We start from the raw sequence: 25,763 nt of genomic DNA, 5'->3' as shown, positions 1-25,763 counted from the left end.
AATTTAAATTGTAGAAAATCTTGGGAGACCCAAGGAAGACTTCCTTTAGCCCTCTACGCTCCCTGAGCCTCGGTAGGCATGTTCCCCATACTGTGTGCTTTACATTAGTCATGGTACTGACGTGAAGAGATTTTTTTTCTTTACAATCCAGAGCTTCATTCAGTTGAGATCATTGTCTTTTTACTCATAACCGTAGCGTTTGATTTAGAAGTGATATTGTAAGGGGAAATTAGATGTTAGTGACTGAGGTTGAAGGGTTTATTAACCGGCTCAATTTTTTTCCAGTTGTGTTGATTCTTTATTTCGAAACATGATATCAACGTATTTGTTATACTTTATTAATCCTTTATTGTATATACAATATTTGTATATACAATATACGGCAACCTCACCAACGGATCTAAACCAAAGATGTACATAACGATTTTTGGCCCGGGGGAGGGGGAAGAAAAATGAAACAAGCGCCTGGGATACACAACTGAAACCGCTGCTAAAGTTTGGCACTCTCATCGAGTTTCACCCAGTATAATAAAAAACAAGATAACGAGCTTGCCAAAGGAGTGACGCCAAAACAAATCATGCTTGAATAATCTGGGTGGGGAGGGGCCACTGAACGCTCCAAAAGTAAAATCGAAAGATAATAACCACACAAGTATCTATTTAATGCAAAAACATGTCCGTGTATATGAAAAAAACATCATCTCTTACGATCTCACATTTGACCGCAAACAAATATATAAACTTATTTAAGCTCTCACAAAAGGTTAATGTATATATAGTCCGTCATTATTCTAAAGATCGGTGAACTGAGATGCATTGAGTCGAAATCAACCATTACTAGACCTAATCATCCCGATTAAACGAAGCACCTCGTACACTCTGTAGTTAACGCGCGAGTTTCATCTCAGAATGTATGAAAAAATAGTAGATAAAGCGTTTGTCTCCAGTTCAACGAAATTTTAAATTCTAAGGTAATACCACAAGGAGTCTCTTAATCTATTACAATACTTTTAAACTTCTCAGACTGAGATCTACAGTGCTATTAAGTCCTGAGCTATTCATTTGGAAACTTTGTCAATTATACTCCTTCTTACAGGAGGAGCCTGTTTTTGGTTTAAGTTCCATCAAGTATAGAACATAACGAAACCACCAGGCTACCTTTTACTTTATAAATATACGTTGCTGATAAGAAGAGAGTGATATGTACACAAGCCAATCAATCAAAAGTCATAATTCAGAAGAAGCAGCACTAAATGGCGACTCATAAACGACTTTGTCCTAGACCGTGGGACTGCAAGCAAGGAAACGTCTTTAAACTGTGTCCGATCACAGAGTTTGCAGATCAGGATATAAGAAGCTCAAGTGATATCAAATATAACGAAAATATCAAAAAGGTCTAGATTTTGGCGAAACTTCTCCAGAAAAAGGGACAGCAGCGTCTAAAGGCCTTCACCGTTTATAAATTAGCACAGTTTCTAGACTATCTATACGTCCATCTTTTCTTCTTTTCAAAGCAGCTTAACCCTCACTCAACGACGTACCTCCCTTTCTGTTGTAGCCGAGATAAGGTCCTCCTGACCTCTCGTACCCTAACGTGATCTTGACCGTATTTCGAAATAAAAATTAGCAGTGCACGATCAAGACAATGCTTCGCTTCTTGGAGTTCGTCCAGGTCACTGTGCAAATTACCCAGATTCTTGTAAGAGGCTGCAACATTAATATGATCAGGTCCAAGCTTCTTCAGATGAATCTCCAGTGCACGCTTATAGTAGTCTTTTGCTTGATCTGTTTCGCCCAGCGCTTTGTGTAAAATACCCAGATTGTTGTAAGAGGCTGCAACTTTAACATGATCAGGTCCCAGTTTTTTCAGACGAATCTCCAGTGCACACTTATAGTAGTCTTTTCCTTGATCTGTTTCGCCCAGCACTTTGTGTAAAATACCCAGATTGTTGTAAGAGGTTGCAACTTTAACATGATCAGGTCCCAGTTTTTTCAGATGAATCTCCAGTGCACGCTTATAGTAGTCTTTTGCTTGATCTGTTTCGCCCAGGTCACTGTGTAAAAGACCCAGATTGTTGTAAGAGGTTGCAACATCAACATGATCAGGTCCCAGCTTCTTCAGACGAATCTCCAGTGCATGATTACAGTAGTCTTTTGCTCGATCTGTTTCGCTCAGGTCACTGTGTAACATACCCAGATTGTTGTAAGAGTCTGCAACCTTAACATGATCAGGTCCCAGCTTCTTCAGACGAATCTCCAGTGCACGCTTATAGTAGTCTTTTGCTTGATCTGTTTCGCCCAGGTCACTGTGTAAAACACCCAGATTGTTGTAAGAGGTTGCAACATCAACATGATCAGGACCCAGCTTCTTCAGACGAATCTCCAGTGCATGATTATAGTAGTCTTTTGCTTGATCTGTTTCGCCCAGGTCACTGTGTAAAAGACCCAGATTGTTGTAAGAGGCTGCAACATCAACATGATCAGGTCCAAGCTTCTTCAGAAAAATCTCCAGTGCACGCTTATAGTAGTCTTTTGCTTGATCTGTTTCGCCCAGCGCTTTTTGTAAAATACCCAGATTGTTGTAAGAGGTTGCAACATCAACATGATCAGGTCCTAGCTTCTTCAGATGAATCTCCAGTGCACGCTTATAGTAGTCTTTTGCTTGATCTGTTTCGCCCAGGTCACTGTGTAAAATACCCAGATTGTTGTAAGAGGTTGCAACATCAACATGATCAGGTCCCAGCTTCTTCAGACGAATCTCCAGTGCATGATTACAGTAGTCTTTTGCTTGATCTGTTTCGCCCAGGTCACTGTGTAACATACCCAGATTGTTGTAAGAGTCTGCAACCTTAACATGATCAGGTCCCAGCTTCTTCAGACGAATCTCCAGTGCACGCTTATAGTAGTCTTTTGCTTGATCTGTTTCGCCCAGGTCACTGTGTAAAACACCCAGATTGTTGTAAGAGGTTGCAACATCAACATGATCAGGACCTAGCTTCTTCAGACGAATCTCCAGTGCATGATTATAGTAGTCTTTTGCTTGATCTGTTTCGCCCAGGTCACTGTGTAAAAGACCCAGATTGTTGTAAGAGGCTGCAACATCAACATGATCAGGTCCAAGCTTCTTCAGAAAAATCTCCAGTGCACGCTTATAGTAGTCTTTTGCTTGATCTGTTTCGCCCATCGCTTTGTGTAAAATACCCAGATTGTTGTAAGAGGTTGCAACATCAACATGATCAGGTCCTAGCTTCTTCAGATGAATCTCCAGTGCACGCTTATAGTAGTCTTTTGCTTGATCTGTTTCGCCCAGGTCACTGTGTAAACTACCCAGATTGTTGTAAGAGGCTGCAACTTTAACATAATCAGGTCCAAACTTCTTCAGACGAATCTCCAGTGCACGCTTATAGTAGTCTTTTGCTTGATCTGTTTCGCCCAGGTCACTGTGTAAACTACCCAGATTGTTGTAAGAGGCTGCAACATGAACATGATCAGGTCCCAGCTTCTTCAGACGAATATCCAGTGATTGATAATAGTAGTCTTTTGCTTGATCTGTTTCGCCCAGCGCTTTGTGTAAAATACCCAGATTGTTGTAAGAGGCTGCAACATCAACATGATCAGGTCCTAGCTTCTTCAGCTCAATCTCCAGTGCATGATTATAGTAGTCTTCTGCTTGGTCTGTTTTGCCCAGCTTCTTATGTACAATACCCAAGTTGCTGTAACATGCTGCTTTTTTCAGGTCCTCTCCTTCGTGACTTGATTCAATCATTTTTAACTGCAATTTATAAAAGACTATCGCTGCTCCAAATTCACTGTGGTCATGGCACATGTCACCGAGGGTGCAAAGGCCACCAGCGTAAGAACTCAAAGACTTAACTGCTCTTTCGGAGAATTCTGGCTTTTCTCTTCTAATTACCACATGTTCAAGTTTTAAGCTTAACATCTTTAAATGGGGAGCTAATTTTGTTCCCACATCAATAGAAGCTAATTTTTCGAATTTTGAGAATGACATTACAGCCCCATATACCACTTCGTAAACTTCATCCTTTGTCCAATCTTTCGTCGCAGATTTAATAACATCGTGAACAATACCATGAGCTCGAATATAGACACCACTCACTTTTTCTTCTTCTTCCTCTTCTTCTTCCTCTTCTTCTTTTTCTTCAGTCAGCAATAATGAACATTGATTCATTCTCATTCTCATCATATCTTCATCTTCAAAATCTTCATCTACTGCTCTGATGTACTCGATAACAGCTTCTTGAAGGATCGGCTGTAATGCACACACAGAGAGAAAATTGAAGATGTGATGGAAAATTATATCGTCCGCCATCGCCTTTTCGACAGCGAGTGTTATTGCTTTGGTCATAGAGTTTGGATAGCTTGGATTGCTCTCAGCAAGTCTGATTTCAGTAGCACTTCGTTTCCCCTCTTCCAATTTCTTCAGGTAGTCGCTCCAGCCAAACTTCGAGGATACCTTACTCTGACGAACCTGTCGCACATACGTGGCTGCAGCCGCTAGGGCAAGTGGCTGGTAGTCTAATACCTTAGCAACTTCTTTCTCTATGTCATTAATTGGGATATCAGAAAGAATGCTCAGCAAAGAGCATGCGTCGTTAGGTTGCATTCCTGCACTGACGGAAAGGTTTTGTACGGAAGAGCTTGTTAACGGCATAGACGCAGTGCCCTGCGTTGTTATTAGCATCTGGCCCCTTGCCCACACCTCGTTTCCTGCATCAGGCAAAAGACCGCTTGAAAGAGAGTTCCCATTGTCAACTACCACCAGCCATGAAGTGTAATGCTTAATTTTTGCACTTATTAGGGACTTGAGATATGAAATCTTCTCGTCTGTGTTCAAATCCTTCGAGCCGTAAGTGTTTGTTATTTCATATCCGGGACATTTGCAATGTTGAGCAAAATCGACATACGAATTCAAAATTGTTTCTGGGCTTTCAGCATTCAGTGTCATGACAAATGAAGCTGCGAAAGGTGTTTCTTTGACTTCGTCGTAGAATCGCTTGGCTGCTAAACGGGCCAGCTGAGATTTGCCACTTCCTGGATTTCCTGACAAATACAGTATGCTCATCCAATCATCGGTGCGTTTTAATGTTTGCAGGTTTCGCATAATTTCATCAACTTCAGATTCTCGAGCAGCGATGTCGTGTGTTGGTTTAGGAGGGAGAATGCAAAATGGAGAGACCTCTTCGTGTAACTGTTCTTGCAAGGCAAGCCTCTGTTCTTCTTTTACTTGAAGTACCTTTTCTTTCTCTTGAAGCTCTTTTTCTTTTCCTTTAAGTTCCTTTTCCTTCTCTTTAAGTTTTTGTCTCAGGTCGTTAACCTCCCTTAAAACTTCATTTAACTCCTCTGTGGGGAAGGCTGTTTGATTTTGGACTTCATTGATTTTTAATGTGGGAAGACCGAGGGCGACGAATGCAGTTTTCACCCGCGATATAACAATATTGAAATCTCCGTCAGAGAGTTGGCCTGCTTCGTCATGTGCGATTTCATTCCGAATATTTCTTATATCATCTATGTTTGATCGAACCACTGAATTGAGACCGTGGATACAATCTGAAAAAAGAATAGCGTAAAACAGCATGGTACAATCCCATTCAGCTCTATCGCCATTTTTCATGGTTGATAACAGCCGTTTGTTTTTGCTTCTGTTCTTTAGGGACTCCCCATTCCAAAAGTCCAGTCCACTTTTAGGTTCATCTTTCCATTCTCCTAGTCTTGTCTTGTGGCGACTGTCCCATTCTTGTTTAAAGATTGTTCTCAGACCTTCTGTTATAATATCAGTGACAACGTAACAAATCCTGAAGTAGTTTAGCTGCTCTTCCGTGTATTCAAATGCAGCGGCCATCTCTTGTTTGAACCTGCGCAAAACCAAAGTTTTGTTAATAGGCATCAGGGTTGTCTTTGCAAATAGTATATGTGTCAAGATCTAGCGATACGCGCTTAGACATGTTTCTTTAAGAAAGGCGTGGTTCAGAGACAAGGAAGTCTATTTCCTTTATTCACAGGGTGGAGCTAAATTGACGCTAGGACTAGGGATATGAAGGAAAATTGAGCAGCGAAGAATCAAGGCTACCTTTTAACAACTTCACATCATAAACCAAAATAAATGGAAACCTACCTCACTTGCTGACCAAAACATAGAAGTTCTTTTGTTGAGTTGATAAACTCAGAATATTAGATTAAAGAAATTACAGAGCATAACAAAATAACATTTTCACTGATGTAGGGGAATTTGCGTTAAGATGGGAGAAATCACGGTTAAATTTCATCTTGTTACGGCCTCATGAAGCTCCTTCTCTTCCAATATAGCAATTCTAGGAAGTCGTTTTCGTTTGAAAAGAGTTGTATCTGCTACTCATAAATTTCATGCAAATGAAACTAAGGTGCTTGCTCCTGCCAAGTTTTGCAAACTTTTTGGTGGTGATTGATCATCTGTGATAAAGAATATAGGCTGCTTTCTGTAGTCAACAAAACACTCGACGAAAGCGAAAGCGAAAAATTCTTTGGCCTTCAGGCAGAACACCTTATCTACCTCCCTAAATAGCTGCACTCTGCAAGTTTAATATCAATTGTCTTACTGACAACTATTGAATTTGCGAACGTCGCATCCATCTAAGGATGAAAAGTTACCTAGCCTAGTTTGAACTAATTTTAAACTCGCTTGAAAGGAGTTGTAGTTTTGGCTATTCCTCGGTGCAACTGAAATAAAGTAATCTTACCGTTGTCCATTCAGACACCTCAGAGCGAGGCAGTAGTACTTCTTTTAAGATAAAGAAAAGAGGCTGCTCTCCGTGATCAAAAAAGCACCCTACAAACACGAAAGAGAAAGCTAATTAATCTGGCTTCAACACCAAACACATTAATCACGTCTCTAAATACCTGCACCCCTGTAGGCTATACATCAACTGTTTTACTGAAAACCATTAATTAAATTGGCTTGATTTGTTATGATGTTTGGTCTATTAACATCCAAGAGAAAAAATTACGCTTAAAGGTGCTTTAAACCGTTAATCAGTATTATTTTGTATGCTTCTTTCGCTTGACATAAGAGCGGAATTTGAGACTGATGGCTTAAAAAAATTGTAAATATCTTGAAATATATCCGAGTTTCTTAAACATCTTTAATTTTTCTAAAAATCTCGTACAATTCTTGGTATCACAAAAGATCCTTTGATTCAAATATTTTAGAAGGAGGAAAGTGACTTTAAATGTTTTTTTATTCAACTTTATACTAATAATTTTGGGAATTTTGCATGTATCATCCGCATATCCAATCTTTTCCCCATTTTTAATAAGACAGAAACTTTATTCATTTAAGCACCTCTCATATAGTAAGAGTGCCGGTAATTTAAAATGAAAAAGTATAGTATTGTATTGTAAGTTCTGAGGCAGGAGGGGGGGGGGGGGGACCTGTTCCAAAACAAACATTTTGAATGATCATTGTCACCCCCTCTCCCCTGTCTCCTTCTTATAACGTATGAGCTTTCTACCCTTGTCTCCTTCTTATAACGTATGAGCTTTCCACCCTTGTCTCCTTCTTATAACGTATGAGCTTTCCACCCTTGTCTCCTTCTTATAACGTATGAGCTTTCTACCCTTGTCTCCTTCTTATAACCTATGAGCTTTCCACCCTTGTCTCCTTCTTATAACGTATGAGCTTTCCACCCTTGTCTCCCTCTTATAACGTATGAGCTTTCTACCCTTGTCTCCCTCTTATAACGTATGAGCTTTCCACCCTTGTCTCCTTCTTATAACGTATGAGCTTTCTACCCTTGTCTCCTTCTTATAACGTATGAGCTTTCTACCCTTGTCTCCTTCTTATAACGTATGAGCTTTCTACCCTTGTCTCCTTCTTATAACGTATGAGCTTTCTACCCTTGTCTCCTTCTTATAACGTATGAGCTTTCTACCCTTGTCTCCTTCTTATAACGTATGAGCTTTCTACCCTTGTCTCCTTCTTATAACTTATGAGCTTTCTACCCTTGTCTCCTTCTTATAACGTATGAGCTTTCTACCCTTGTCTCCTTCTTATAACGTATGAGCTTTCCACCCTTGTCTCCTTCTTATAACTTATGAGCTTTCTACCCTTGTCTCCTTCTTATAACGTATGAGCTTTCTACCCTTGTCTCCTTCTTATAACGTATGAGCTTTCTACCCTTGTCTCCTTATAACGTATGAGCTTTCCACCCTTGTCTCCTTCTTATAACGTATGAGCTTTCCACCCTTGTCTCCTTCTTATAACGTATGAGCTTTCCACCCTTGTCTCCTTCTTATAACGTATGAGCTTTCTACCCTTGTCTCCTTCTTATAACGTATGAGCTTTCTACCCTTGTCTCCTTATAACGTATGAGCTTTCCACCCTTGTCTCCTTCTTATAACGTATGAGCTTTCTACCCTTGTCTCCTTCTTATAACGTATGAGCTTTCCACCCTTGTCTCCTTCTTATAACGTATGAGCTTTCTACCCTTGTCTCCTTCTTATAACGTATGAGCTTTCTACCCTTGTCTCCTTCTTATAACGTATGAGCTTTCTACCCTTGTCTCCTTCTTATAACGTATGAGCTTTCTACCCTTGTCTCCTTCTTATAACGTATGAGCTTTCCACCCTTGTCTCCTTCTTATAACGTATGAGCTTTCCACCCTTGTCTCCTTCTTATAATCTATGAGCTTTTCACCCTTGTCTCCTTCTTATAACCTATGAGCTTTCTACCCTTGTCTCCTTCTTATAACGTATGAGCTTTCCACCCTTGTCTCCTTCTTATAACCTATGAGCTTTCTACCCTTGTCTCTTTCTTATAACGTATGAGCTTTCTACCCTTGTCTCTTTCTTATAACGTGTGAGCTTTCTACCCTTGTCTCCTTCTTATCACGTATGAGCTTTCTACCCTTGTCTCCTTCTTATAACGTATGAGCTTTCCACCCTTGTCTCCTTCTTATAACGTATAGTAACAGTCGAAGCAAAACCCGCCAAATCGCTCAAATTGGCCATTTAGAGCCACAGAAACGACAATGCACAGCAAGTGAGGTAGGTTTCCATTTATTTTGAGCTTTAACTCAGAAATTTCATGATATAAGTTTACGATAATAGGACTCTTCAATATTCTCCCATACATTCCTTTATATTTCGAATAAACAACCAGACTCCTCGCATGTCTGGGCTCCCTGTGCTCACATATGCCGAATTTAATGCATGAATTACAGGAAATTATTATAATTCATTTATTATCCACAAATCGCCACGAATTCTATGAATGCCATGCGCGAAAAAGCCAAAACAGCACACAAAAAAAAAATGGTGGGAGACAAAGGAATTTGTAGTTCTTGCTTTGAAACGACAAAATACAGTTGTTTGACGTGCGGTAATTACTTTTGTATGAGGTGTTCGGTTTTTTAAAACGAAGACGGCACTCCTGGGTGGAAAGTAGGAAACTCTGTGGCATATTGTGGGTCGTGTTTCAGTGAAATGATAGAACGTGGATCATGTGAAAGTATCATGACGAAAAGCTAAGATAAGGAAGCAAAACCAAACAGCAAAACAAGAGCATCAGTGAAGCAATTACGCAAACACTCAATAGACGTCTTCGTCTAGAAAATAAGTAGTGCGCCTGGGAATATCGACAGCGAACAGAGTTGAATTCTATAATTAAACTATAATTAACTCTGCAATTAATTGATATAATTAATATAATTAATATAATTAATAATTAATATAATTAACTCTGCTATAATTAACTCTATAATTAATTCGGCACATGTGAGCACAGGGAGCCCAGACAAGCGACGAGTCTGGTTGTTTATTCCAAATATAAAGGAATGTATGGGAGAATATTGAAGAGTCCTATTATCGTAAACTTATATCATGAAATTTCTGAGTTAAAGCTCAAAATAAATGGAAATTGAACTATAATTAACTCTGATCTGAGCGTTCTATCGAGATGGTTCTCAATGAATTTTTTACAAATTAATGCCGCCAAAACGCAAGCTATCGCTATTGGCCCGTCTTCATACCAGTATGATTTCCATCTTAATGATTCTAATGTCCATACAAAGGACACACTCAAAATCCTTGGGGTGGTCCTAGATAGCAAATTAACATTTAAAGCGCACATAAAGCAACAGCTGAGTAAGGGATGCGCAAAGGCATCGGCTTTGCGGAGAATACGTAAGTTTATTTCAAAGGACGTGTTAGTTCGATTATATAAGGCCTATGTTCTCCCTCATCTTGAGTACTGCAGTCCCCTTTTACTGGGAGTAGGTAACGCGGAGACTACTAAAATAGAGACAACTAATTACTTTATATTAAGAACTATATTAGGCTTCTCGAAGTCTGTGTCATACGACTTCCTCCTCAAGTTGGCCGACATTAAGTCTTTGGAGAATCGTAGGCAATTCCAATCGTTAGTTATGTTATATAAGTGCTTGTATGATAAGGGGGCTCCTTATATAAGTGATTTTTTTCATTTTAGAAATGTACCGTATAGTTTACGCGGGCTCAGTACAAGGCTAGATTTACCTCCTTTTAATCTTGAGTTTTTACATCGGTCTTTTTCATTTTTAGCTAGTAAACTTTGGAATGCGCTACCTCCTAGACTCAGAGAATCTCAAGATATTGTCTCATTCAAGCGTTCTCTTAAAGCCCACATGGCTTAGTGGTAGTGATTGTAAATATCGTTATTGTTAATATTGTAACTTTTTATTGATAGCTCTTACCAATGATCTTCGATACTGTTTTTAGTTATTTAATAGATCTACTTATTATTTGTATTCTTACAGAAATTATGTTTTATTTCTAATTGTACCTACACGTACACGTTTTAACGAGAACTTCTGTACTCCTAGGTGTCATGTGTTTAAATAGAGGATTGATTGATTGATTGAATTCGACTGAGTTAAATTCGACGTAGTAGTAATAGTAGTAGTAAAACTTTATTAAAAGTGTCAAGAGCCGTCTAGCAAGGGAAAAATCCCTTACTAATTTGGGGACACTAAAAAAGAAAAAAGACTAGGAGCTATTTACAGTAGTATAGATATCAAAACTAAGAGAAAATCTATAGTTATCTAGTTACGGGATTTGTAATAAAAATATATAAAATTCAAGAGGAGCAGAGGCTACAGCGCGTGCAGCAATCATCCAAGAGCTCACTTAAACTGAGTTGGCGTATCTTGCCTTTGAACGACTTGAATCAAATTGAACGACGTTTGAATCAAATGCCGTATTTAACTATTTTAGTTGACTGAAATAGGAGTTAAGTTCGGCACATGTGAAATTCAACGTTTGAACTGGGCCTAAGCAATAAAACTGACCAAATTGATTGTATTTAACGACCATACAGAACTAAAGTCTTTTTGTACTAGATGAGGGTTTTCATTCAGCAAATAAAGAATCGTCATAATTCCGTCCAGTTGATAAACAGTAGCCTGTGTACAGGCCTCTACTTTCCAGAGTTAAGAAAACTCTGGAAGGAATCGGGATTTTAGAGGGGAGGGGAGGTGCAGCTGTTTAGAAGCTAATAAACAAGAACATGAAAGTGAAACTGATTAGTTACAAACTGTGACCTTCAGAAATAATCTCTAGACATTGCATCATTTTTTATGGCATCTTTAAAGCCACAAACGTCAGACTTGCGATTTCTGCGCTGATCCGTTGAGTTTATAGGCAGAGCTACTTAATGGGGGTTGAGTCAAAATATAGAGCAAATCTAAATTCTGTTCGAGAATGTGTTGATCAAAGTCCTTTTCAGAGCAGCAACAAGGATAAGACTCCACATTTAAGCCTCTTTAGAGAATGTAAATATCTGTTGTCTGAAACAATTACTAAAATCGGTTCTGAATTTCTTTTAGGCGTCAAAATTCCAACCAGACAAGACAAGAAACTTAAAATTGCTCATCCGCAACCAGCCTTCAACTTGTAAACAGGAACACGAAAGTGAAACCAGTGTGTTACCTATTGTGACCTTAGCCTTGAAATAATAATCCCACGACACGCGTCTTTTAACAGCAAATGCGCTGATCCGTTGCGTGTAAATAGAACTATTTCAGCGGAATGGCGGACGGCTGCTTTTAAAATTAAAAAGTAATGGCATCGACGGTTGTCTGCTTAACTGGCTCAGACATTTTCTGGTTGGTCGCAAACAACGTGTAGTTATCAGGGGATCTTGTTCTGATTGGTCGTATGTAACCTCCGGCACTCCACAGGGGACCATCCTTGGGCCTTTATTGTTTTTGCTGTATATTAATGACATAACAGAATGTGTATCGTCCACAATCAAATTATATGCAGACGATACGAAGATCTATAGAGAGATAATTGACCCGATCACAGATTGTCAGCGTCTTCAGGAAGATCTTACCAATATTGGCGAATGGGCTTGTAAATGGCAATTACGTTTTAACGCGGATAAATGTCAATCTATGCGAATTACACATTCACGTGATAAGTCAGTGACCAATTATTTCTTTGGACAGCCCTTGAAAGACGTAGATAAATTTAAAGATCTCGGTGTTATAATAACTAAGGACCTCTCATGGAGTAACCACATTGGTATAACTGTGAACAAAGCGAATAAAGTCCTAGGTTCTATTAAACGCTCGATAGGCACCGCTAATGCAAATATTTTTTCTATGCTCTACAAATCTCTTGTACGGCCAATTTTGGAATATGTGGTACCTGTCTGGTGTCCTTACCTCGTCAAGGACATCCATGCTCTTGAGAATGTACAGCGAAGAGCTTCAAGACTTGCTTTAAATCAACGCAAAGGAGACATGTCCTACGAAGACCGATGCAAATTGCTAAAATGGCCTACTCTTTCTGACCGTAGAACTTATTTATCTTTAATTGAGTGTTATAAAATTGTTTTTGGTTTTTACCATTTAGATTTTGGAACCTTTTTTGATTTTGCCACAACTAGATGTACGAGAGCAAATCATCAGTACAAACTTTACGTCAAACCAGCAAGACTTAATTGTTATAAACATTCTTTCTTCATTAGGATTGTTAAATTATGGAATGAATTACCAAGAAACATAGTGGAAGCTGATAATCTTCAGCATTTTAAATCTCAGCTTAAATTGTATTTAAATATTTAATTATAACTAAGTATTTTATTTTCATTTAGACTTATTTTTTAGGGAGTTTTCACATAGGGATAACCTCTTAACTTCCTTTTCTGGAAGCATATTTTCCATTTCCTCTTAGTGTCTACATAGTCTGCTTCTGGAATAAATAAAGTATGTATGTATGTATGTATGTATGTATGTTGGAGGAGGTAAGTCAAAAAATGAAAAAGTGGTAGAGCAAAGCACATCAGTTCTTCCCCGGTCCCTTAGGCAATATTTCAAGAAATTCTCGAAGCGGTTCTATTAATACAAAGCAGATAAAGGGCAACACTAGGGGAATACTAAACGTTGAATGATTTACCGCCTGCTCTCGTGTTTGGTGTGATATTTCAAGTAATAGGAGTCAGTAAGTTCTTGAACAGAGGTCAACCATATTCGAATGTCCTCTTCTAGAAGGTTCTGATTAAAGTCCCTTTACAGAACGGCATTGTAACAATTTATGAAGTAAAAAATGAAAAAAGCACTAAACTGAGCCTTTCACCGAAAGGAAAATTTTTGAACGAACAGTTTAGTATTCAGTTCACCGGTTATCTTCAGCGACAACATTCAGCATTTTACTTATAGTAAAATGTAGAGCCAGCTGAAGGTATATAGGGTTAGAAAATTAGGGGGAAACGTGTCTGGAAAACGATGATGCAGAGAAGATCTTAATCGACTGCGGAGTTGTCTGTGTCAATTTCTTTCTACGGTTTTACCTTAGACAACAGACATTCGAAAATCTTCCCATCTTCAAAACATACCTAACTGCTTATCGGCAAGAAACTTAACGATCTTCGTTCGTGATCAATCTCGAGAGCAAAGACATGTAGCTCTTGTTGTTGCCGCAGACAGGTAGATGTTTAGTTTAAATTTCATAATTGGCAAGTCCTGGCCCTTTACGGAAACAACTAAATTACACTCTGACATAATGTACTTACCAGTGAGACTTATTTCAGTGCTTTGATACGGTCAGCATATTAGACAATGGATCGTATCAGTTAGAGTATCAAAAGAACGTAAGGTCATAAACATTTCTTTTCTAACTTAACGCGACGATAGCAGAAGTCGCAGCGCAATTTTATCTTTTTACTAAACTAGTTTTCTGTATTACGCTCCTTCTCCTGCAACGTGTTTCGTATCAAGATAAGTATTCTACAATGTTCGCTTGTTTCTTTTTCGTTTGAAACGAGTTGTATCTGCTACTCATAACTTTCAGGTAAGTGAATTAAAGTTTGCTTCACGTTGTCAAAATTCTAGAAACTTTTTGCGTGAGGCAATAATACCTTATCAGCGATAAAGAATATAGGCTGCTTTCTGTAGTCAACAAAACATTTGAGGAACTAGCATGCGAAAGCTAATCTGGTTTCGTCGCAATGCACATTAATCACGTCTCTAAGCAAGACAGGACAAGAGACTTCGAGAGATTTAATTGGAAGACCGCACAATACTTATAAAGCGATGATCGAATACTTATGACGCCATATCAATGCGCCATTTGAACTGCTTTTGTTTTGCTGAGGTAAGAAAGACAAGTTTTTGGGTTACGTCAGTTAAGAGAAAATAGTTTGTATTTTCCTGGTTGCGTTTCTTTGCGATCGCCCAAACAAACTTTGATCGTTGAAAAAATAGTCAACTTGAATAAAAGGATGACTTAAACTGAAAATAGAGCTGGTAAAGACCTTCTCTAGCTTCAGCTAAGAAATCTATTTGAAATAACAAGCAACCTGCTTTGAAGTATTGAAGATATTCGGTGCCCAACCAAACATAGGAGTTCTTTTGTTGAATATACATTTTCATTGATTAAGGGGAATTTGTGTTAAGGAAGAAGGAAGAAATCATAGTTAAATTTCATCTTGTTACGGTCTCATGAAGCTCCTTTACTTCCAATATAGCAATTCTAAGAAGTATTTTTCGTATAAAAAGAGTTGTATCTGCTACTCATAACTTTCATCCAAATGAAATTATGATACTTGCTACTGCCAAGTTTTGGAAACTTTTCGTGAGATGGTGATTTATCATTTGCTATAAAAAATATAGACTGCTTTCCGTATTCTAGAGAACACTTGACGAATTCGAAAGCGAAAACTTATTTGGTCTCGAGGCAAGGCACAAATAGTTGCACCCTGCAGGTTTAATATCAATTGTTGTACTGACAACTATTGAATTCACTTTGGTTTGATCCTTGTTCCATTATCTGTCCGGACCAAAATAACACTTTGATTGGCTCTAAAAAAGTCTGAAAAATTATTCGCCAACGTGTGTGAAATAACCCGTACTTAGCTTAAAAAGTGAAAGGGAGGAAAGATGGAGCTTATCCAGCCCCCCCCCCCCCTCCCCCTCTCTCGGTCCTCCCTGTTTCACATTTAATATTTAATTAGAGTTCCTTAAGGAATATTTTCTTCTATGCCCGCTCGAAAGAGTATTGGTATAAATTAGACGCGCCTAATGCGATATATAAGTAAAATAAGAAAGTTATTATTATTATTATTATTATTATTACAAAGCGATAGTTAGTTCGAAATGCGATTTACATGAAGTCGTTGCCAGTGAGTTGTCAAATGTACACAGATAGAAACACTGAGACAAACAGAATGCGTGCCAAAAAAAATCGAAAGGAGAGGCTGGAAATATAAAGCACAAAAGAAAGCCGACGAAAGGACAATATTAACGTCCTTCTCGTAGTCTGGATACATGGATAATAACAACGCGCAAAACTGACACGATTAGCTTGATATCAGCGCGGATAAAATGAGAGGGGACCCGCACTGAGAGCCCAAGCGATTCACTTGACGTTGAAATATTTTTTTTGCTGCAGTTCTCTTCGTAAACTTCATGAGACTTTAGATAAACACGGCTGTAAGAGTCTGATAGAGGATCAAGAATTACAATTAAGGCGATCGAGTCATAAGTATCTACGGGGATAGGACTTTAACGATTATAGGCAAACAAATATAGTTTTTCCAGTCTATTTGAGCTTATATCATCTTCAAAACATACCCAATATACTAAATGGCAAGGAAGTACGTGATCCTCTATCCCGAGCGAAGACTGGTATCTCATGTTGTTTCCTCAAAGGGAACGGTAGATAATTCGTTTCAGTTTCATAATAAGCAATCCTGGTCCGCTACGGAAACAACTAAATTACACAATGACATAATGTACTTACCAGCGAGGCTTGTCCCAGTGCCTTGAGGAACAAATAATGCTGATTTATGCTATTATTTGTCTTAAGATCTTTTAACTGCTGTTGTGGATCGTGATGGGCTCGCACGAAGAAGACTGCAAGCCGTTTGCTTTCAATCGAAACTTTCTTATCTACATCGGAGGTGTAAACAAAGTGAATTAAGCGACAAAACTTCAATATAAATATACTTAACGGCAATGAAGAGCAAGATACCTTCTATACTTCTATACTACTATTTATGGGATTGCAGAAGAACTCAAATATTACCCTATATAACTGGCTTCAAATTAAAGGTTAAAAATAAGTTTGAAATAGAAAAATATGTGTGTATGAAGAGTAATACTTTAGATAAATTTCATAAAAAGTGGCTAATAAATAAGTGACTGGTTAAGCTAATTGCAATACTAGAAGTAGTAATATCTGTGTTAGTATGTTATAGTATAGTGTATTACAATACTGTAAAACTAGTAACAGTGGTACTTAGTAGTAATAGTAGTGTAATAATTTAGTAATAACAGTGCGTAGTGTACCAATTTGAATGTAACCTGTGTGATACAGGGAGCTATGTTGGTTATACACGCGGGCATTTATATGCCCGCGTGGATAGCCATAAGAGCACGTCATCTTCAGTACGCAAGCACGACGACATCGACCACGCAGGTGCTGTCCCTGAGGACCTTCTTAGCTGTTTCAAAGTTCTCAAAAAGTGCATGAAGAAATTCGATTGTCTTGTTAACGAGATGCTTTACATCAAACAGTTAACACCGAGTTGTAACGTGCAAACGGATTCTATCCGTGCTAAAGTATTTGTGTAGCTACCTCCCCTATGTAAATTATTTGTATTTCTTGAACTCGCATTTGTTAATTTTATTTTCATTGGTACCCTTGATAATGGCGTAATGAGGTCGCCAAAACGTCGGGATATTATATCGCTCGTTTTTACCTGTCTATTTGTATAGTTTGTTTTGATTTTCGGTCCATCACTCCCTACCGCAATATAATACAGAGATTTAAGGCGCTTTGAACCGCTTGTTTTATGAATTTTAAAAATTATTACTCTTTTCGACAACGGAGGCAGCTATCTAGACTACGAGAAGTCCCTCCTTTTCGGCCGCGTGGTAGGCCCCCGTGGAGGCGGCGTGGCCGAGTGGTTAGGGTGCTGGACTTGTAATCCGGTGTCCCAGGTTCAAGTCCTCCACCCTGCCACTCACTGGATTTGTACTCGGTTGCCCCTGGTTCAACTCCTCGGCTGCACTCTGTAAATAGCCCACTAGTCTGCCTCATGACGGTGGGGATTTTTATGCTCTTATTTAGTTTGCTCGGCATAGTAGCATGTATTGCTAATATGCCTAATCAGCCTCAACAGCTCGAGTTAAAATAAAGTTCCTTCTTTCTTTTCCTCCACAAAGTCCGTCGTGCGAGTCAAAAAAGAAAAAAATCAGTAAAAAAATTGCCGTTAGTGCGCTGCGAGAACTCTTGAAGTGACGCTAATGCGCCGCAGGAAGTCCATAACTATGGAATAGAGCTGTATCTTCCGCCATAAATTCTTCAACTTTAATAAATTTGTAGCAGTTTTCTTTCGTGTGCTCATTCGTTGAGTTGATCAGAATATCAGATTAGGAAATTGCAAAGCGTATCAAGTAACATAGATACCATTTTTATTTATCTGTGGGAATTTGTGCCAGGGAAGATGGATGAAATCACTAACAAATTTTATCTTCTTACGGTCTCATGAAGCCCCTTCTCTCCAAGTAATCATCCCATCTTTTGATAGCAAATGCACTCTACAGCATCAAAATAACACTAGTATGTACCGTGATCCGTTAATCTTAATAATTTTTCAAACTTTTTTCGCTCTACAAAAGTCTGGAAGATTCTTCGCTAACGTGAGTGCGATAACCTTACTTAGAGTAAAGAACTAAGATAGGAGGAAAAGATGCAGCTTATTCATAATGATATAATAACTTAATAACTTCTAGAGCGCTATTTTCATTCAATGATCAACAGCGCTTAACAACTTGGAATACTACAGTAAATTCAAATTTATAAAACTAATTACATCTACATTAATATTAACAATGTATGTTAAAAATAAGAATGATATGGAATATCTATAATAAGGATCTTAATCAGGAATAAGGATCTTAATAAGAAACTTAATTAGTAGTACTAATAAAAATAATTGTCAGACAGGGTACTTTGAGAAAGCTGCACGAAATAAATAAGTTTTCAGCTTACATTTAAAAATGGAAAATGATTGAATATAACGTAATTCAGCCGGCAGAGCATTCCAAAAGTAGGGGGCAGCAGCAGAGAATGATCTGTCCCCCAGCGTGGCAAGCATGATTCCCTTACAAAGGTCAAGTAATAAACTTTGATTTGATCTAAGATTATATAAAGACCTAGGCTTGATGTTAATTAGTTCAATGATATACCTAGGCGCCCATCCATGAATAGCTTTAAATGTTAAATTTATGATCTTAAAATGAACACGATGTTGTACTGGTAACCAGTGAAGTTGAGAAAGCGCAGGAGAAATATGCAAATACTTACTTAAACTCAGTACAAGTCTAGCCGCAGCATTCTGCACACGTTGAATTTGGCTATTTGCGACTTAGGAAGGCCATACAAAAGTCCATTACAATAGTCTAAACGACTAGTGATAGTGATTCAACCCCATTCCTCTCCCTTCCTTCCCTGTTTCACCTTTAATTACAATTTTTCAAGTAACATTTTCTTCTATGCCATGGCCAGTCCGAAAGAGTATCGGTATTCATTAGACGCACCGTAATGCGCTATATAAGTAAAATGATAAAGTTATTGTCGTCATTATTATTAAGTGATAGTTACCTCCAAATGCGATTTACAGTGGTTTGTCAAAACTACGCAGATAGAAACACTTAAAAAAAAAGAATGCGTGCCAAAGGCAATTGAAAAGAGAGACTGGAAAGAAAAAGCAGAAAAGACAACGGACGCAAAGAAAACATGAAAGTTTTCTTCGTAGTCTGGATACATGGATAATAACAACACGCAAAACTGACACGAGTAGCTTGTTATCGGCGTGGATGAAATGCGAGGGGACCCGCACCGAGAGCCCGAACGATTCACTTATCGTTGCAATATTTTTTGCTACTTTTTTCTTTTATTTCTGACTTAAGTTTTGTGTATAGTTTGTTATGATTTTTGGTCCCTTGGGCCCTACCGCAAAATAATAGACTTGAAGTGCTTTGACCCGTTTATTTAACGGACATTAGAAAATTCTTACGCCGTTTGACACTCTGGATTCCTACTAGCGAAAGCAGTTGTTGTACGCCTTTTGCATCTAGTGCTACCACGACTATGTTCTTGCAGTTTACTGTTCCTTGAGGTTTCTTTTGCGAGAATTCGCAAATTTATTTGCTTTCTTTTCTCGGCTTGGGTAACCCGTGATGATTCAAGGATCAAGTTTTCTGCCTTGTTCGTTTGAAACAAGTTGTATCTGCTGCACTTAACGTTTAGGTAAGTGAATCAAAGTTTACTTAACGTTGTCAAAGTTTAAGAAACATTGTAGTGAGGTTGTAATACTTCATCTGCCATAGATAATATAGGCTCCTTTCTGAAGTCAACAAAACACTTCAGGAACTCACAAGCGAAAGCTAATCTAGATTTGTCGCAATCCACATTAATCACGTCCCTAAATAGCAGCCGGCACCCTGCAGGTACTATGCAAATTTTTGGACAGAAAACCGCTTTGTTGCGGTTTTTCGTCCATAATCTGGCGCTGCAAAATGACACTTTTAATGTGCTTTGACACATTAATCAAAATTATCTTTCTAACTCCTTTCGCTCTACATAAGTGTCAACAATTCGCGGCTAACTTCAGAGGAGACTTATATATCTAGAAGACCATAAATAAATTTAAAAGACAGTTAGAGAGATTTTATGTGGAAGGCCGCACAATACTTGTAAAGCGTTGATCAAATGATTATGACGTTATATCAACGGGCCATCTGAACTGCTTTTGTTTTGCTGAAGTAATGAAGCAGGCTTTTGTGGTTACATCGATTAACAGAAAATAGTTTACTGATTTATGGGAGTTTGTGCTAAGAAAGATGGAAGAGATCACGGTCAAATTTCATCTTGTTACGGTCTCATGAAGCTCCTTCTCCTCCAATATAGGAACTCTAGGAAGTATTTTTCGTTTGAAAAGAGTTTTATCTGCTTCTCATAACTTTAATAAAAGTGAAATTAAGGTACTTATTGCTGTCAAGTTTTGGAAACTTCTCTTGAGGTGCATGGTGATTTATCAAAGGCGATAAAGAATATAGGCTCCTTTCAGTCACCAAAAACTAGTCAACAAAACACTCGATGAACTCGAAAGCGAAAACTTCTTTGGCCTTGAGGCAAAACAAATTATCTACCTCCCTAACTAGCTGAACCCTGCAGGTTTAATGTCAACTGTTTTAGTGACAACTATTGAATTTGCTTTGGTTTGATTCTTTGTCCATCATCTGTCCGCAGCAAAACAACACTAGGATGTGCCTTGAAACGTTAATATTAATTATTTTTCAAAGTTCTCTCGTCTGGAAGATTCTTCGTTAATTTGAGTGCGATAACCTTGCTTAGGGTAAAAAGTAAGAAAGAGGGTACGATGGAGCTTACCCAACTTACCCAGCTTACCCAAGGGTAAGAGGGAGCTTACTCCCTCCCTTTTTCACATTATTTTAAAATTCCTTATGCATTATTTGCTATTATACCATCCCGAAAGAGTATTGTACACTGCACCGTAATGCGCTATATAAGTAAAATAAAAAAGTTATTATTTTCATTATCATTAAGTGATAGTTACCTCCAAAGGTGATTCACATGAAATCGATGCCAGTGGTTTGTCAAACATACACAAATAGAAACACTGAAACAAAAAAAAAAATGCGTGCGTAAGGCAATCGGAAAGAGATTAAGTAAGAAAAAAAACCGACGCAAGGAGAATATGGACGTTCTTCTCGTAGTCTGCAGACGTGAATAATAACAAAGCGCAAAATTGACACGATAACCGCAGATTAGATCAGCTTGATGTAAGCGCGAATGAAAATATATTTTGCTGCAGTTCGCTTCGTTCACTTGATGAGACTTGAAACAAACTCGCTTGTGATCACTCAAGGATTACAATTGAGGTGGATCATAATAGTTGCAAAATTTGAAATCGGAACGGGGACAGGACTTTGATTATTATCGGCAAAGAAAATATACTTTTCGCAGTCTATTCAAGCCTTTATCAGAATTATCTTCCATAGCCATTCGAGTTCATATGATAAGTTGATACACTCAGTAAATCTTGTCATAAAATCGTGAAGCGTATCAAAATAGCATCACTTACATTTGCACAAAACGATATTTTAAGGATGGAACAAGAAAGCGTGGTGCAACTTCACGTTGTTGCTGAGCTGGCTAATCTTTCTTCTCCAAACAGTCGTCAAATCTTTTAAAGCGAGTATCACATCCATCTTAGGATGGAAAGTTTTTTGGTCTAATTTAAACTAATTTAACCTCGCTTGAAAGCAGTGGTAGTTTTGGTTATCCTTAGGTGTAACTGAAATAAAGTAATCTTACCGTTGTCAAACTTTCAAACACCTCATAGCAAGATAGTCGTACTTCTTTTGCGATAAAGAATAGAGGCTACTCTCCTTGATAAAAAGAGCACCCGATGAACACAAAAGCGAAAGCTAATCTGACTTCAACACCAAACACATAAATCACGTCTCTAACTAGCTGCACCCTGCAGGCTATATCAATTGTTTTACTGACAACTATTAATCAAATTCACTTGATTTGTTATGATGTTTAGTCATCTTCATCGCAGAGAGAAAAATTACGCTTAAATGTGTTTTGAACCGTTGATCTTTATCATATTTCAAACCTCTTTCGCTTGCCATAAGTGTGGAATTCGAGGCTGATGACCTCAAAAGTTATAGATATCTCTAATTATTAAAAACTGGATCATTGGATAATGCAATTCAAGACTTTTCATTGGCTTAGCCATTATGGTAGAGTAGCCAATATACCATAAACTACGATATGGTAAGCGTAGGCATCAGCTTAAATTTGAAAGGGAGCTACAAATGTAATAAAATTTAATCATTTAAAGTAGCGTTTTTAATAAAACAATTATTCCACTTGCGTTTGTTGGCTATCTATCATCTCATATCCAACGCGTGCTCGTGGAATAATTATTAAATGTCGCTGGGTTTCTTAAACATCTCTGATTTTTTTAAGTCCCGTCAAATTCTTAATATCACAAAAGATCCCTTGATTCAAATATTTTTAGTAAAGTTTTAAAGGTAAAGTGTGACTTAAATTGTTTTTATATTCAACTTTATACTAATAATTTGGGGATTTTTCCATGCGTCATCTGCATGTCTAATCTTTTCCCCAAGATTACAGTGAGATAATCAGAATTTTTAATACGACAGAAAATCTATTAATTTTAAGCACCTCTCAGATAGAAAGTGTCGATGATGTAAGATGGAAGACTCAAATTATCTATTAAAAAGTATTGTATTGTAAGTTCTGAGGCAGAATTTTGAGCAGGGCCAAATGCTTGACTTGATATTCACTGACCCTCCCGGTTAGCTCAGTTGGTTAGAGCGCTAGACTGGTGTGCGGGAGGTCGAGGTCGATGGTTCGAGCCCCGGCCGGACCAACACTCAAGGTCTTAAAATAACTGAGGAGAATGCGCTACCTTTCTATATAATATCAAGAAATGGATAGACATTCTAGTCTTCTCGGATAAGGACGAATAAACCATAGCTCCCGTCTCCTGGATCTAGTAATTAGTTAATTTGGTTAGGCAGGGGACGTTAAAAAAACCCACTCACGAGATTACTGTGATGTGGTCTGGCCTGTTTACTGGAAATTGGGGGAGGGGACATCTTCAAATAAGTTTCCTTCGATTGTTTGTAAACTGCTGATGCAGTCCGGCCAAAGTCCTCCCGAAAAGTGTTGTGATGCGCATTTGATCATATCTACATGTTAATTTGCGCAATATAAATATTGAATTATTATTATTACTATTATTACCCTCCCCACTGCTATGTCCCAATACACTCCAACTTCCTTTCTGGTGTCCAAAACCCTGATAGAATATTTGAATTTCGAAGCGCTCCAATTTCCCAATGGTTTGTTGGTTTAGCATCGATATAAGTTTTCTCTTATTGTAATTTTCCTTACAGAACGGCTGCCGTAGCAACGATGCAGCCCTTAAGAGACACCATTCACACTTGCTTGATTTGCCCGTTATTTTCAAACAAATAAGTAGCATGTATTGTCATTATGGGATTGTAATCAGCGTATACAAAAGTTCAACCCTCAAAACCCGAGAACTGATTAACAGGTAACTTTTAATTTCCCTACTCTATTCAAATGTTATCCAGCAAACAGGTAATGAAAATACCAAACTTATCAGGAAGATGTTGTCATCTTGATCTAACTCCAAATTCTTGTAACTAATTCACAGGGAAACGTGTAACAGCTACAGGGGAGAATTTACCATCAGATCGTGGGAGTAGGGTAAAGTCTATTTACGAGCCTAGTGGCCCATTAGGCCGGTGCTTAACTCCGGTTTCTGTAGCATGAAGCGACTAGGAGTATTTCTACTCCCCCCTGGATGGGATGCCAGTCCATCGCAGGGTTACCCCCAGCATTAAATTTACCGGTACCCATCTCTACACCTGAAAGAAGAGAGGCACTGTGAGAGTAAAGTGTCTTGCCTAAGAACACAACACGATGTCCCGGCCGGGGCTCGAACCCGGACCACTCGATCCAGAGTCGAGCGTACAAACCATGAGGTCACCGCGCCTCCACAGATCGTGCGAGTAAAGGGGTTAAAATAGTCGATGCAGTTGCCTTAATGCCACCTCACTTTTTTGATGATTTTAATCACCATTTCGCCAGGTGAACAAGGCCTCGTAAAACTATAAGATTTATTAGATACGAACATAAATGTTCCCGGGTGGATTAAGCGCAATTTTTACATGATTGTCACACTCTTTTCCACAAGGATCATTGACAGGCCAGCCAGTCGTATCGCTAGAGTCGAAGCGGTAATAGATAAGGGAATAAGGGTTCTGATCGTAGCATACCGTTACTCCTTTCACCATCTCAAGTCGCGGCACTGATGGCGGCAAAGTTTCCTTACATGTGTTAGTCGCATGCTTGACAATTCGACAGTTGACGTTACCTTCCTGCCAATCAACTAAGTTGCCTGTTCCCGGATGACACACCAGTCAGTTTTTTGTGTTGCTCTTGATGAGGACCTGTCTGCCGAGTTGTTTCCAGAGTGAGAAGTTCACGGCGTTATAATCTGTTTCATTCAGTGGAGCTGTTGTTCATATGCCATAGTAGCCGTGTGCTGGCCAGTTTGGCCTTGGTGTCACAACGTTTGTATCACTTGTAAAAATATCGTAGTTGGTTAACGTATAACTCCAAACTAGAGTCCAGCCTCCTCCATCAGCTTCCATGTCGCAGTAAACCCGAAACGTGTTAGACTGGGAGCCACCGATTGGATCTATCCAATAAACACTCTCGAGGGAGGGAAAGGAGATCGTAGATAGTTTGGTCGAGGTGGTACTCACAAGACTGGCAGTGGAGGATTTTGTTCTCCAAGTTTTTAGGGGGGACAGAGGGGGATCATTTGTCGCTAACGGGATATAAAGGGGAGACGTTAGGAAATTGAGGGTCATTTCAATACTACAGAGCCCTATGGGAAGGACTAAGTCAGGTGAATTTTTAACTGTGATACATCGAAAATATTCCAGCCCTTTTCCCCCCTCTAGGCAATAATAATGAGGCCTCCATTTTCTATTTCATTTGAATTAGGGCAGATGACTAGCGTAACATTTATGATCTATCTATAACGTTTCCTGCATGTTGGAAGAGACGATATCAAATGTCACTTACATTTTATTGTTCTCAATGTAATTTCCATCTAAAAGATATAAATAAACTACAAAATTAAGTGTCACTTAGAGTGAGAAAAAAGTAATCGTTAGACTAAACCAACGCGAAAGGTTCAAATAGGTCTGTAAAAGGAAAAAAATACTGGGGAAAAAGAGAACTAGAAAATTTTTTAAACATAAAGCGTATGTAATAAAGGGTATCCAGTTGAACTTTGCCAGAACGCTATGTGGCTGTAACAAACTGTGACTCATTGGCGTGTCTATTAGCTTGAAACTCCTCAAAGATGTCAGATATTTTGGTTCTGACTCCTTGAAATCCCCCCCTCCCCTCCTAGCCATTGAAGCGTTCACACATGCACAGACGTCAATCGAGCGACTGTTAGCGCGCTTTTTCTCACCAAACGCGTTCTACGACGAGGAGATGATTCTCTGATATCTAACACTTTACATCCCTACATCAGTTATCTATTCATTTCCTGGTGCTCACAGGAAGAATTTGGTTAACAGTCAAGCGCTTCTTTTGTTTGAGATCATTTC

At 38.6% G+C, this 25,763-nt stretch overlaps 2 protein-coding genes and 1 long non-coding RNA gene across 3 annotated transcripts in view; 1 reads left to right on the top strand and 2 right to left on the bottom strand.

Moving 5' to 3' along the window:
- LOC148731444 (uncharacterized) overlaps positions 1 to 22,210 on the bottom strand; it is a 64,100-nt gene extending 41,890 nt beyond the window's left edge. The window contains exons 1-2 of the long non-coding RNA XR_016001659.1: positions 21,883 to 22,210; positions 21,122 to 21,184 (exon numbers count right to left, since the gene is read on the bottom strand). This is a non-coding gene — a long non-coding RNA (uncharacterized LOC148731444). The remainder of the gene's footprint in view (positions 1 to 21,121; positions 21,185 to 21,882) is intronic.
- Positions 1 to 25,763, top strand: part of LOC111347607 (uncharacterized) — a 563,268-nt gene that overhangs the window by 425,121 nt on the left and 112,384 nt on the right. The window lies entirely within an intron of this gene.
- On the bottom strand, positions 642 to 6,435 carry LOC148731445 (uncharacterized). The gene has a single exon (XM_088761082.1). The coding sequence runs from the start codon at positions 5,903 to 5,905 to the stop codon at positions 1,526 to 1,528; it is 4,380 nt and encodes a 1,459-aa protein (XP_088617208.1). The 5' UTR covers positions 5,906 to 6,435; the 3' UTR covers positions 642 to 1,525.

This window comes from Stylophora pistillata, chromosome 5 (assembly GCF_964205215.1).
Source record: "Stylophora pistillata chromosome 5, jaStyPist1.2, whole genome shotgun sequence".
Classification (NCBI taxonomy): domain Eukaryota; kingdom Metazoa; phylum Cnidaria; class Anthozoa; order Scleractinia; family Pocilloporidae; genus Stylophora; species Stylophora pistillata.
The sequence above is the reverse complement of the archived record's forward strand: the minus strand, read 5'-3'. Positions and strand labels throughout refer to the sequence as shown.

What these genes read in the sequence shown, in the direction of transcription:
- LOC148731445 (XM_088761082.1), bottom strand. Translation starts at nt 5,905, where the DNA reads ATGCCTATTAACAAAACTTTGGTTTTGCGCAGGTTCAAACAAGAGATG.